Source organism: Loxodonta africana, chromosome 10 (assembly GCF_030014295.1).
Source record: "Loxodonta africana isolate mLoxAfr1 chromosome 10, mLoxAfr1.hap2, whole genome shotgun sequence".
NCBI classification, from domain to species: Eukaryota; Metazoa; Chordata; class Mammalia; order Proboscidea; family Elephantidae; genus Loxodonta; species Loxodonta africana.
The window spans coordinates 78,918,932-78,933,381 of NC_087351.1; the positions used below are offsets into that span (position 1 = coordinate 78,918,932).

The 14,450-nt window shown below is 33.8% G+C and overlaps 1 protein-coding gene across 6 annotated transcripts in view; it reads left to right on the plus strand.

Moving 5' to 3' along the window:
* The window catches only part of GPHN (gephyrin), a 570,865-nt gene that overhangs the window by 351,786 nt on the left and 204,629 nt on the right, over positions 1 to 14,450 (plus strand). For all 6 annotated transcript variants that reach the window (XM_064292607.1, XM_064292612.1, XM_064292608.1 and 3 more), the window contains exon 9: positions 3,711 to 3,845. In XM_064292607.1, coding sequence (XP_064148677.1) covers positions 3,711 to 3,845 — 135 coding nt within the window. The remainder of the gene's footprint in view (positions 1 to 3,710; positions 3,846 to 14,450) is intronic.

A 14,450-nucleotide genomic window follows, 5' to 3' on the forward strand; every position in this document is an offset into this window, starting at 1 on the left:
ATTTTTTTTCTTGATTACTCATTTGCATAGTTACTGTAAACTTTTTATTAGTTTCCAGAGTTCTGGTAAAGTTGATTCGGACCACTCTTTTTTCATTTTATTTGCTGCTTTAGTAGAGGGATAGACTTTTGTAGTTCCCTATGGAGCCCTGGTGGTGCAGTGGTTAAGAGCTCAGCTCCTAACCAGAAGGTCCTCAGTTCAAGTCCATCAGCCACTCCTTGGAAACCCAGTGGGGCAGTTCTGCTTTGTCCTGTAGGGTAGCTATGAGTCGAATAGATTTGACAGCAACGGGTTTGGTTTGGTTTTGGTACTCTGATAAAAGGAATCAAGAAGAATTCTTTTTTAAGGCACAAAACCCACTAACCATAAAGGAGAATATTGATAGATATAAACCCAACAAAACTGATAGATATAACTACATCAAAATTGAAAGCTTCTGTTCATCAAAGAACATGATAAGGGAAGTGTAAAGACAAGCTACAGAGTAGGAATAGATATTTTTGGCATATACAATTGATAAAGGACTAGTTATCCAGAATAGATACCAAAGTCTAATAATTCAATGAAAAAAAAAAAAACCAATAAATGGAAAATTGATCAAAAGACTTGAACAGAGACTTCACATAAGAGAAAATGTAAATGGCAGGTAAACATATGAGAAGTTGCTCACCCTTATTAACAATCAGGGAAAGAGAAATTAAAGTCACAATGAGATATCAGATTTGAAAAAATTAAAAATTCTGACAATACTAAGTAGAGATAAGTTTTGGAATAAAAGGAACTCATATCTTTCTGTGTTGAGATGTGTATAAATTGGTTCAACCAATTCGAAAGTTAGTAAAAGAAGATATTCATACCCTTTAATGTTCAGTTCTACTCTCAAATATGTGTATATCCCCAAAATTTATGCACATGTGTATCATGATTCATGGACAACAATGTTCATAGTGTCATTTATAATGTCCCCCAAATGAAAACAATACAGATGTCCATCAGCAGAGTAATCCATATTCACTGCTTTCATTTCCTTACGTCAGACTCTTTCTTAATCCCTTGTAATCAGTTTTCTGTCTTCACCAAGCAATGAAATGCCTCTCAGGCAACTAGTGACAACCACCATCTTGTTCTTCAGTGTCTATTTTGTCTTCTTTCTCCTAGGTTTTGTCCTGGTATATTCTTCCCATATAGTCTTTCTCTTGAGGATCTCATCTGCTTCTCTGGCTTCAGCTACAATTGCTCTGCAAATAATCTCTAAGTATCTATTTCTATCATAGGTTTCCCTTTTGAAATGAAAAAAAACTATGTTCACACTGTGTAACAAAATTGCAAAGTCATGGTTGCCAATGTTAACTAGATCCACAATGATGATTTACCCAAAAATTAAACTTATCTTTCCCCTCAAATATCCAAATGTTTTCTTTACATTCATACACACTGACACAAAGATATGTAGTAAATATAGACACATGTGTATGTGTGTAAGTGTGGAGAGATAGATATATGGGTCACATAAACACATACTACTTTGTGTAAGTGCTTTTTTAGGTACTAGACATACAATAGTATCAATAGTTCCATCATCACGACAGTACTTTCTAGTGTAGGAGATAGATCCTGATCAAACTATCACACATGTAAGTGCAGTGTAAGTGTAGTAGTTACTGTGAAGGAAGGGGTCATAGTGCCATGCAAAGCATAGTAGGGGCATTTGACTTCCTTCCTCTTTCCAATACGTGGTCTTTTTTATTAGACATTTGTGGCAGCAAATAGTTCTTCTGAATTAAACTATCTTTCTTCATTTCTTGAAAATACTTATCACAATTAAACATTCAATGAACTAGCAGATGGAGCCCTTTTTCTTCTCAGAATTCTCATTGCTTTTCATCCTAGTTATGAGGATATTGTTCATAAGTCACATAAATTGCCCAGCTCTGAAATGGTGCAGTACCATAGGTATTGAGAATGTTGGTGTGTAAACTAAATAAAGGAGCTTCTGTGGACATAATTTTATGTCCTTTGTGAGGAAGATATGACACATAAGATCAAGAGCACGTCTTGGGTCACAAAGTCAGGATACTTCTTCCTTTTCACGTAGTCAGTATTTAAATGTTAATTGCTTGTTCTTTTGTCATATGTATTTCAACTCTTGTGCACAAAACTTTGAAAAGTGATCAAATTTTCATTCTGAGATTAGAAGACATGGGCCTATTAATATTAAACCAGAACATTAAATAAATTATGCCTAGCCCAAAATAATAAATTTTATAAGAAATATGAATATTAATAACTTTTAAAATAACCTACACTAGTATTTCTCTTTTTGTTTGTATATTTTTGGATTACTGCTACTACTCAATTTCATCAACCTGCTGGTAGGTGTAATAATAACAGTAGAAACAGTTGTAGCTGTTAGGCGCTATTGAGTTTGTTCCGACTCATAGTAACCCCGTGTACAATGGAATAAAACACTGCCCGGTCCTGCGTCATCCTCATGATTGTTGTCATCCTTGATCCCATTGTTTTAGTCACTGTGTCAATCCATCTCTTCAAGCGTCTTTGTCTTTTTCATTGACCCTCTAGTTTACAAAGTATTGTGTCCTTCTCCAGGAACTGGTCCTTCCTGATAACATGTCCAAAGTATGTGAGACATAGTCTCACCATCCTTACTTCTAAGGAGCATTCTGGTTGTACTTCTTCCAAGACAGATTTGTTCATTCTTTTGGCAGTCCATGATACACAATGACAGTAAAAAAAAAAAAAGTAGCCAACATTTATTAAGTATTTACTACTTGGAGATGCCAAATTATTTACATACATTATCTTTTCTTACTAAACCTCTCAGTAATCCTGTTCAGCAGGTGCTGTCATTATCCTCATTTTTCATATAAATAAAATGGAGATTCAAAAGATATATCAGTCAGGACCCCAGCAAAAATTGGATAGCACACTTAAACCAGGTGATTGAGGAGACTTTAATAAGGGACTCTAGTATTTACAATGATTTGGGCAGAGTTTAGGGAAAGCAACACAGTGCCCTGAGACTAGAAGCAGTCAGATGGAATGTTTTAATGCCCCTGTGTCTAATGAGGCAAGGAAAGGGAGCTGTTGTTAGAACCCTGAGAAAGAGCTGTAAGCAAGGACCACCTGACAGGAGCTGTTATCTTGAGTTGAGGGACAGCCAACCTTTGGTGACCTGGTAGGGAGGGAGCCAGGAGAATAAATACCAGACCTCACTTTCTTCCCATGGTAAGTCTTTTGCCAATAGCTGCTGTTGACTGAACCTAACTAGCAGCCAGAGGGCCAAAGATAGCTTGTTAATGCTGTCCATACAAGTCAGCTTAGAGCAGAGGGTGAAGAAGGGTGGAGAATGAATCTGAAAGGAAAATGGAAAATATTCTAAATTTAAATAACTTGCTCAAGATCTCAAACTATTAAATGGTAAAGCCGATGTATAAATGCCAAACATTCACTTCTCACCACAGTGATATACTGCCTCTTATCTAGAAAAGTTTTTGTGAAATATTATTTGGTTATGAAAAATATTTTAAATCTAAAGATTTCTAACATTTTCCAAATTTTTGGATGCATTTTAAAACTAACAGTAAGTGATACCAAATATGTGACAGCTGAACAGCAAAGAATGCCAAAAAATTAGGTGTGGTTATTGACTTTACATTTCAGAATATTAAACCATTGCTCTACTTTTTCAGATTCCAGACTCCATTATTTCTCGTGGCGTTCAGGTGCTCCCACGAGACACAGCCTCCCTCAGCACTACTCCTTCTGAATCGCCTCGTGCTCAGGCTACATCTCGCCTCTCTACAGCTTCCTGCCCAACACCAAAAGTAAGTGCAGTTTCTTGGTACCTTACACCTGCTCTACTGTGTAATTCTGGGAAAACTAACCAGTGTTTCCCCCCTACTTATCAAGGTTGGATTGCATGTGAGATAATACTATGAAAAATGATGAATGGACTATAAGATAGTTACCATCCGTTGTTTCACAAATTGTCATATTAGGCCAACAGGAGGACAATAGAGATTTCATGCAAAATGTGTACCCCTATATCACAGCTAAGGTATCACTTTCTGGAGCTTCTGTTTCTTTGTTGTAGACTTTTTGTTTTTTTAGCATTGTCATCAGTGTAGATGTGAAGTTCTTTGTTTTTTCAGAGAATGAATGTATTTCTGGCCAATAAACAACAAGATTAACAAAATAAAAGACTCGCCAAAGGGATTTTTTAACTTGTCCAAGCTGGGGTAGCTCCCTGCTCTAATATCATTCCAAATTTTTTCAAACATATTCAACTTGGAATGTTGCTGCCTAATATTTGGAAACAACTCTAAATTGATAGAAAGAAAGTTTTAATGCCAACCTTTGAGGGGAGATGGTTCTTAGTCTTTATAATCTGTCCCAAGTATGGAATCATTTATGGGGCAAAGAAAGGATTAGACACTTAGCTGCCTCAGATCTTCAAGCATATGACAAATTAACTGGAAAACTTAATTGTGGCTATGACTGCTTTCTCTTGAGATTTCTTCCCTGGTTAAGTTAGTCGTTTGTACTTTCAGGTTATGTATGTGACAGATCTAATATTGGTATCAAATAGTAATAACATTCCTTCTTATTTAATAAGATGTGCTGTTAGATATCAGGCTAAATACTAAACTTATTCTAGGAATCTGATAGTTAATTTTCAAACTGTGACTTTTTCTGTGTCATACAGTTAAAGGACCTATATAGCTGTCCTCTTCAATTCTAACTTTTCCTTCAGCTTTATGTACGTTATAATTGGATTTGATTAGAAGCAATCTCAAATGTTCATGATGTGGGTAGTGCAGTAGATTCTATATTCCACAACACAACCTTCTCAGCAAAGTCTTCAGAATGTCACTGTTGTAGGTCTTTTCTTTTAGATGTGTCAAAATTAACTGATGATAATTTTATAGTTTAAAAATCTGGGTCTTAAATCTACAATGAATAAAATCTATAAGAACATTTTAGATATAAAATGTATGTTAATGTCATATGGGTGCCAGTCAGCTACATTTTCAGTTGAATGCAAACAGTTCTCAAAACCTGAATTAGATAGAAAAATTTCATCCACATTTTTTAATTAAAAAGAAAATTATGCTTTGACTTCATTAAATTCCATAGAAAAATTTCATCCATATTTTTTAACTAAAAAAAAAAAAATTTATGCTTTGACTTTCTTAAATTAATTTCAAAAGTGTAAAGAATAGTTAAAACTAAAGTTAGGTCCTCTATAAAAATGCTCAGTCATTCAACAAATGCCTAGAACCTAAATGTTGAAAATACAAACTATCCAAGATACAGTATTTTTTTCTTTAATAATATACTGTGAGTATAAATTTTTTTGAAAATAAGCTATGTTCAGTTATACCTAGTAGTTCTTAAGCCTTTTAAAAATTTTTTTAATTACATTTTAGTTACAAAAGTGATATTAAATATGATTTTTAAAATCAATTGATAACTTCCAAATTCACAAAAATAAAATCCTAAAAATAAAAATGTTAATATTTATTGAATTTATTTTCTTACTGCAAAATTTGACAGCAAGGAGCTTGTCTTGATTTTTCCTTAGCTAACACTTAGATGTTCAAACCTTAAGTACATTTAAATAAAATGCTGTTTTTTAATCTAGAAATAAAATTTACTCCTTTTGGATACTTTTTGTCATCACTTGCATGTATAGCTCAAAGATATAATTATTTCATCAGTGTGATTAAGAAATAAATCTTTAATGCTGAGTTAGAGTACTAATATAATAAAATAGTTTGAATATTGGTTTTTGAAAGGAGTGAAGAAAGTCAAATCTCTCTAATGAAAAGTCTCTTATAAATTATAAGATGCTTAATTGAGTACTTTTATAGGTTATGAGTGCTTTTATATCAGTGACAGTTATACTCTCTGCCTTCATGGAGTTTACAGTTTAGTCTGTAAATAAACAGGTAGATAAACATGAAAAGATGAACATAAAAAATTCTAATTTTATAATTTAATAATTATGAATTATAATTAAGTGCTAAGAAGAAAAAAAAATTGTGGTGATAGAAAATAATAGGAAGGGCACCTAACTTAGAAAAGGTGGTCAGCGAAGACTTCTCCAAGGAGTTAACATTTCATCGAGGACATGAAGCATAAATAGAAGCCAAACATGAACTTTTGTATTGAGTGGAGGTTTTGAGAGTTAAAAAAAAATAATAAAATAAAATAGTTACTGTTAATGACCATTTTAAATGCAGTTGTCACCAGTCAAGAATGTTCTGGCTAGAACTTTAAATTAGTATATAATTTGTATAATTCAGTGACTTCAGAAATTCAATTTCAAATATCAGTTCTTCCTTATTTTAAATATTGAAAGCTTTGTTTTTCTGTGTTTTGTTTTTTGGTTTTTGTTTGTTTTTGCCTTTGCCTATTGAGTCAAATTTCAGGGCCACGAATTTTAGCACTTAGCTTATTTTAATTTTTATAGCATAAAACTTTGGGGTAGAGAAGAAGTCAAAATTTATTCTCAGGTTTCTAATTGAAATTATTGGGTAGCTGATGATATCAAGGAATAAAGGAAAAACAGCAAGTTCTGAGGATAAAACAATGGAGAGGTAATGCATTTTGGTTTCTATTGTGTTCAGTCTGAGGTATGTGTGAGACATCCAAGGAGTAACATCCAGATCAAAATAGGAAATACCAGTTGAGTTTGACATTGTTATTGCACCTTGGTTGATATTTACAATGTAGTACCTGTTAGCAGGACAAACCCCATAGCAATCCCCTTTCTCCCTTTCAGATTAGACATGCACAGTTTGTTATGTGCAGAAAAATGTATGTACAAATATATTTTCTTTACATAAGAAATATATTTTCTTTACATAAGTAATATACTACAGTTTGGAATTATCAGCACTGAAAAGAGCACTAGACTTGATGATAGAAGACCTGGATTCACATGTTGGCTTCTCTACTTAATAACTATACCACATTATGCAAGTTTCTTAACTTTTCTGAGCTTCATGTCTGTGATGGAACTGGTAATCTCTGCTTCCGTAACAGAGTTTATTAATTCATTAAATAAATCTTTACCTGGTGCTGGGAAGGCAACTGTGAGCAAATAAACATTGTTCTTGCTTTTACAGACAAAGTAAACAACTACAAGTTACAGTAAAGTATAAGTGCTATGATTTATCAGCAAGAATACAGAATACTATGGGAATAACCATCAGAAGCACTTAAGCTAGTCTGTTTTGGAAATAAAAAGACTAAATAACCAAGTTACGATTAAAAACTAACAGTTCCAGCCTTTCCTTCTGTAGCTTCTTATCACTGGACAGTGTTTAAGCTGAAATATACCTGTCCATTTGCGTGTGTACATCTATTTCTCTTCCATCAACTACTAAAATATTAAACATTATTTTGGGTTACTGGTTTATATGTATACTCCAAGATAATATTCTAGAAATATGCTTTGATCCTTTAAGATTATCCAGCTATAGTGAAAACAGGATCTATAAAATGTACCATGTTTTGATTTCCTTTTGTTCACTCATGCAAATATAATGAAAGCAACTGTGTATTATCTTTTGTAAACAATTCTCCATAGAATAACATTGTCTCCAGAAAATATTAATTTGCTGAAATGATATATTTTATTGTGTATAGGGAAAAGTCATTTCTTTTTTTATATGAGATATTTTCTCCTAATGAAATCTGACTGAAATGGTGAATATTCATTCTTCTTGTTTTATGACACAATGAAGTATCTTTTAAGAACAAACTTGGAGTTTTAGTCTCTTATCGCCCTAAGTAAAATAATGCTTAAGCCAAAGAAGCCAAATAATACGTAGATTTATTTATAGAAGAGGAGGCAATAGTTAGAGGACTGAAAGCCTAAAATGATGATAATCCCCAAAAAATGATTTGCTGAAAGAATAATTCTGTGACAGAGAATTTCTGTTTTAAAGTCCACATGATTTGCAATTGGGACGAATGCTGATTTTCCATTATGAAGGGCAGTAGCATCTCCATTAGAAGTCAAATCAGGAGGCTTGAGGTAGAAAACAATGACCCAGGTGTGGGTGGGAAATCCATACTTTCAATCAGTGCAGCATTCCTTACAGATATTGTTTAAATAGAAAATATTTTTTTAAAAAAGAGACCAATTCAATTATCCTTTTATTTCCTAAGCATCTGAAATTTGACTTTAAATAAATCTATGTAGTCTATAATCACATATTCCTTTATCTTAAAGCTTACTGTAGAATTTTGTGCCCAAACTAACCAGCAAGCTATTTTTCTCCTCCTCTTAGGAAGAAAATGTGAATGCTCTCAATATCGAATTGATCTAAAATTGATACAGTAATTTAAAAATTTGTATGAAGGGAGTATTCATTTAATACACTAATGTCTAATTTAATATTCAAGCAAAAATGCAGAATTGTGACCTTTCTGTAGGTTTCTGTTTCCTTTGAACAAAAGAATTTAATTGCTCTGGATAAATAATAAGCTAATTTTTTACTCAGGATTTTTAATGTGTATTCCTAAAAGGGGAAACTCTGGTAGCATAGTGGTTAAGAGCTACGGCTGCTAACCAAAAGGTCAGCAGTTCGAATCCACCAGGCGCTCCTTGGAAACTATATTGGGCAGTTCTACTCTGTCCTGTAGGTTCACTGTGAGTTGGAATGGACTCGACAGCAAGGGGTTTTGGGTATGCCTAAAAGGCAGTGTGATTTCCTTTACATATAAAAATGGCATTATTGATCCGATAAAAGTACGATATTGTCTCTGAGATGCTCAGTGTTGTTAGTTTTTTAAAACTATTCCATATTGTCACCATTTTCTTTTGTGAAAACCAAGGTGATTATGTGATATGGGTAGTTCACTGGTTCTAAACCTGAGGTTCCTAAGACTCTGGAGAATCCCACGAAGTTGCTGTAATTGTAGCTTAAATCAAGGTACTAATTGGGGCCTACAGATTATTTTCCACTATTTTTAAGAGTCTAAACAAAATTATTAAGGCTATACTACACATCAAGTTTCTTTGTTTTTGTCTGAAAATATTCCACTATTGGCATATCAATATCTGTTCATCGTAGAAATTTATGGGTTCTACATGGAATCTCGCAAACAGAAAAAAATTGGAGACCATTCAATTGAACAAACAGTGTGATCAAAAATACACACTCTGAACATAAAAATACAAGTTTTCTTTTGTGCAGAGTTAACTGCCCCATCTGGGAGATGTTGAACAACAGCATCCCTGTCAAATCCGGCAGTTCTCAAATTTATTGGTCTCAGGACCTCTCTTTATAACCTTAAAAATTACTAAGAACCCCAAATAGCTTCTGTTTATGTGTATTGTATCAATATTTACTGCATTAGAAATTAAAACTGAGAAAAAATTAAATATGTATTTATTTGTTTTAAAGTAATAATAAAGCCTTTACATGTTAGCATAAATGACATTTTTATGAAAAATAACTATACTTTCAAAGCAAAAAAATCTACTATAAATAATACCACTGTTTTATATTTTTTATATATATATTTTAATTTCTAACTTAAGACAGCTGTATTCTCACATCTGCTTCTGTATTCAGCCTGTTGCAATATATTGTTTTGACTGAAGAGGATAAAGAAACAAATCTAGCCTGGAAAAGGAAGGACTATTTTAAGAGCATTTTCAGATGCTTGTGAATATTCTTTGATACTACACCAAAACTTTACAATTGGTAGTCTCTTAAAGATTAGGTGCAATGTGGAATCTGAAACTTTGTCAAGGACTAATTTGTACCCTGTTACATTAAAATTCATTGGCCTATCCTATACTTTGAATAGATCTTTTACCCCAGATCCTTTTTTTTTTTTTTTGGAAAATGTGTATTGGTCATTTGAAAAATGCAAGTTTTTACGAATGTTGACATATTTCATTGTATTATATGAAAAAGTCATCTTTGTTAATTCATTAACCACCAAGCCCATCAAAAAAGTCTTTGGTATTGGTAGCTGTCAAGCTCACAGTGGCAGATAAAAGTTTTTCAAGATTCTGATTTTTGCTTCAAAGCTAAAATTTTATCATTGGTAACAATGCCACAAATACTGTCAGTTTTCCTTGAATTGATAGTTTATTTCATGCATTTTCAGGAAAATGTCTATAAGACATCTTAGCCTGAATAGTGGTAGTTTGTCAGTCATTCTTCTATGTAAAAATTGTGTTATGTGGAATACCTGACTTGTTTAGCTTGCAGTTCAGACAATTGCATAAGTGCTTTTCCTTGAGACAACCATTGTCCTTTGGTATGCAGGAGTATTTTATTCATACTTCTCATTTTGTTACACTTAAAGGTAAAGTTTTAACTAAATTAATTAAACTTAATCATTTTTACTGTTTCATTGAAGACAATGTTAAATGCAACTGGCTTTTATATTATTTTTATGACTACTAATAATACTCTTTGGAGACGCTGCCTTGATTTGTGCTAAGGTACCAGCAGTTTCACCCACCGTTGCTTTTGTACGTACCACCAGTGTAAATCTCGACACAGCTAAAAGGGCAAATAGTATCTTAGTAATATTATGAAAAGGGGGCACTGGTGGTTCAGGGGTACAATTCTTGCCTGGAACCACCCGTCTGTCAACCTGCTGCTATAATGTTGAACAGATTTCAGTAGCGCTTCCATGCTAAGATGGACTAGGAAGAGTGGCTTGGTGATCTGCTTCCGAAAATTAGCCAATAGCCTATGGATCACATCAGCCCAATCTGCAACCTAACACGGGGATGGCAACAGGACCAAAAAAAAACGGGGATGGCAACAGGACCAGGCAGCGTTTTATTCACTGTGTATGGGTTTGCCGTGAGTCAGGAGCCAACTTGGTGGCAGCTAACAACAACAGCTGTTATGAAAATCATTTTGACATTATGGATCCCTGAAAGGGCCTCAGAGACCCTCCTGAGTCCTCTGACAACACTTTAAAAATTACCAGTGTAATCAAATGAGCAAACTGGCTTATGTTTCCCAAAAATATTCTGCATCAAAATTATGTAGGTTGAATCTTATTTTTCCATAGAGACAGTGCCATTCTTGGTCCAAATATCTGACACCTTTATGCATATGACCACAGGCAGCAGGCTTAAGCACTATAAATGGCTGATCCAGGTTAATTCTGGGACAGAAAAAGGAGCTTCTCCACCCTGGTTCAGAATGCAAGAAGACTATATGAAGTCCTTTGAAGATCCAAGATCAGAAATTGTAATTCCCAGTTTACTCTGTTTACTTCCAGTGTGATGCTACTTCTGCATTTGGATAATAACTAATGTTTTCCCAGGGTGTCCTGCCTATTAATAGGTACACACAGAGCCCTCTCCTAGGTAATAACCTAATTATAAGAAGATAATTGGTTTTGGATATATAGTTGGGAACAGGTCATTTGGTGTTTTAAAAGTTTTTTAATTAGTTTCAAACATTTAAAAACTGAGAGATTTCAAATAAAAATGCAAATTTTCCCTTTTCCTTGTAAAAAAATTTTAAAAAACAGATCTATATTGCTAGACCAACACTGACATACAACAGTACTCAACTGGCATTCTTTAGACCCTCCAGGCCATTTCACTTACTTGCATTAAGGGTGGCGTAATGGTTAAACGTTGGGCTACTAACCAAAAGGTTGGCAATTGGAATCTACCAGGTGCTCCTTGGAAACCCTATCGGGCAGTTCTACTCTGCCTTATAGGGTCACTATGAGTCGGAATAGACTCCATGGCAAAGGGTTTGGTTTTGGGTTAGGGGTACTGATGGCACAAGGTTAAGCGCTTGGCTATTAACCAAAAGATTGGCAGTTTGAATCCACCCAGAAGCTCCGCGGAGAAAGACCTGGTGATCTGCTCCCATAAAGATTACAGCCTAGAAAACCCTGTGGGGCAGTTCCACTCTGTCACATGGGGTCACTGTGAATCGGGTCTACTCAGTGGCATCCAACACAACAATAATAATAGGCAATGGAGTAACTGATTCCTGCCTTACTTCATTATTGTCTGGAAGGAGCCCTGGTGGCACAGTGGTTAAAGCGCTTGGCTGCCAACGAAAGGGTGAGTGGTTGGAACCCACCAGCCACTCCATGGGAGAAAGATGTGACAGTGTGCTTCAATAAAGTTTACAGCCTTGGAAACCCTGTGGGGCAGTTCTATCCTTTCCTGTAGGGTTGCTATGAATCAGAATTGACTCCATGGCAATGGGTTTGGTTTTGGTTTGGTCATTATTGTCTGGCTTCTCCTCCTTTGTAACGAAATACTTGTTTTGCTACTTTTTCTGGTTTGATAGCAGAACAGATTTTGAGACTTCAATTAAAAGATTGTTCTCTTCTTTTTCTAACGAGAAAGGCTGTACCCAATGTGGTAGAATATTTCATATTTTGATAAAACCTAAATTAGATAATAAGGTATTTTACTGTTAATTTTGAGTTTATAGATTATTTTAATGGTGGTTCTGTATTGTTCTGCCAGGTGCACAGGACTTTACATTCATTTCAGTTCCTTTATTCAGCAGTTAAATATCCCCTCTGACTTTGCATATAACTGAAAATAGAATTCCCTACATCCCTTTCAGATTATTTCATGTTCAAAGAATTATGTTCATTATTGAAGCATTACTTAACTGTGAATTGTATAATTGCCACTCTAAAATCTCAACTTGTGAATGAAATTTTATTAGTGAGAGTGAGAAATTATTAGCTATAGAATTAATAATCTGATCACTGAAATAGTCTTTAAGTGGCATGGTGCCTTTTTATTAAAAAAGGTAATATGTATGCTCATTTTGGAAAATTTAGAAAACTCATATTCACAAGAAGGATGAAAAAGCTCTGGTAAAGCTACCCTTCATAAATAACCACTATTAACATCTTGCTATGTATCATTCTGGTTTTTTCTTCTTCTGTACATTTAAATATTTTATATAAATGGATCATAATGGGAAGATAGTGATTAAGAACTCAGGTACTAGAGTCAGACAGGCCTGGAGCTGAATCTTAGCTTGATCGCTTATTAGATATGTGGCTTTCGGAAATTTACTTCACCTCTATAACCTTAATTATTTCATCTGTAAAATGAAAATAATATCGTTTGTCTCATAGGCCATTTTAAGGAATTAAATAGCCAGATGCCATAGAGTTAATTCTGACGCAGGGCAAACCTATACCTGTCAGAGTAGAACTCTGCTTTATAGGATTTTCAGTGCCTGGCTTTTCAGAAGTAGATTGCCACACCTTTCTTCTGAATTACCTTTGAGTGGACTTGAACCTCTGATCTTTTAGTTACCAGCCAAGCTTAACCATTTGCACCAAATAAGGCACATAAATCACTTATGAAAATGTTTAGACTCTAAGTGCCCACACTAAATGTTAGCTATTATCATTATATTATCATTATATTCTCATTTACTTAGTAATATGAACATCTTTCTATATCATGAGCATCTTTACATGGTTTTTTAAAAATATATTCTATAACTTATTATTGTTCAATATTCTAATTTATAGGTATAACATAGCCTTTTAACCATTTCCCTATTTCAGGTGTTTTAATTGTTTTCTATTTTGCAGTTTTAATAGCAATGCTATAGATAATCTTCTGGAAGTTAAATGTTTTAGAGTCTTAAGTAAGCAACTTGTGTTAATTTTACCCATCTTAAAGTATATGCAGAACTTTCAGCCCATGATTCCCTATAATTTCTACAAATGCCATGAATATACCGTTTTTACATTTTCATTAATTCAGTTTGATAATTATCTGGAAGAAGCAGTTTTTAGCATTTGCATTTGACTGATTTACTGGTAAACAATTAAAAATTTTAGACTCAAAGTTGTTTGAAAAGTTAACAGTGTTGACTATATAAAAGTAGTATACTATGAGGCACTAAATATTGGATACCAGTCTGCCTCTTTATAACTTTGTGAGGACTGGTAGACCTCAGTCTCCATACTCATATCATCAAGGTATTAAATTAGCCTCAAAAGATCCTTGCAGGCTTATAATTCTATTTCTTTAACGTAAGTTTCTATACCAACGCAGTAAATTTTATTATTCTGTTTAGCCCTTCTCTCTGATACTAATATTCAATGACTTTAGAATAATTGACATTTATTTATTTTGGCTTTTGCATTCCACTCATAAAGCTAGACTTGATCAACTGGAAGTACTCTAACTTCATGTAAGACCTTTGTCATTTAGGTCAAGTTTATCTCTATTAAATGGAATATTGATTTCTGTTGGTATCGAGTAGAGTTTTGTTCATATTATAAGGATAAGCAAGTGAGAACTGTAGAAAAACAAGAAATTTAAAATACTAGCTTTCAGTTTAAGAATTTGATTCCTATTATCTTGTTTTTCAAGGGTTTGGGACATATTTTGAGCAAAAGCAGCCCAGCAAAAATAACCTATG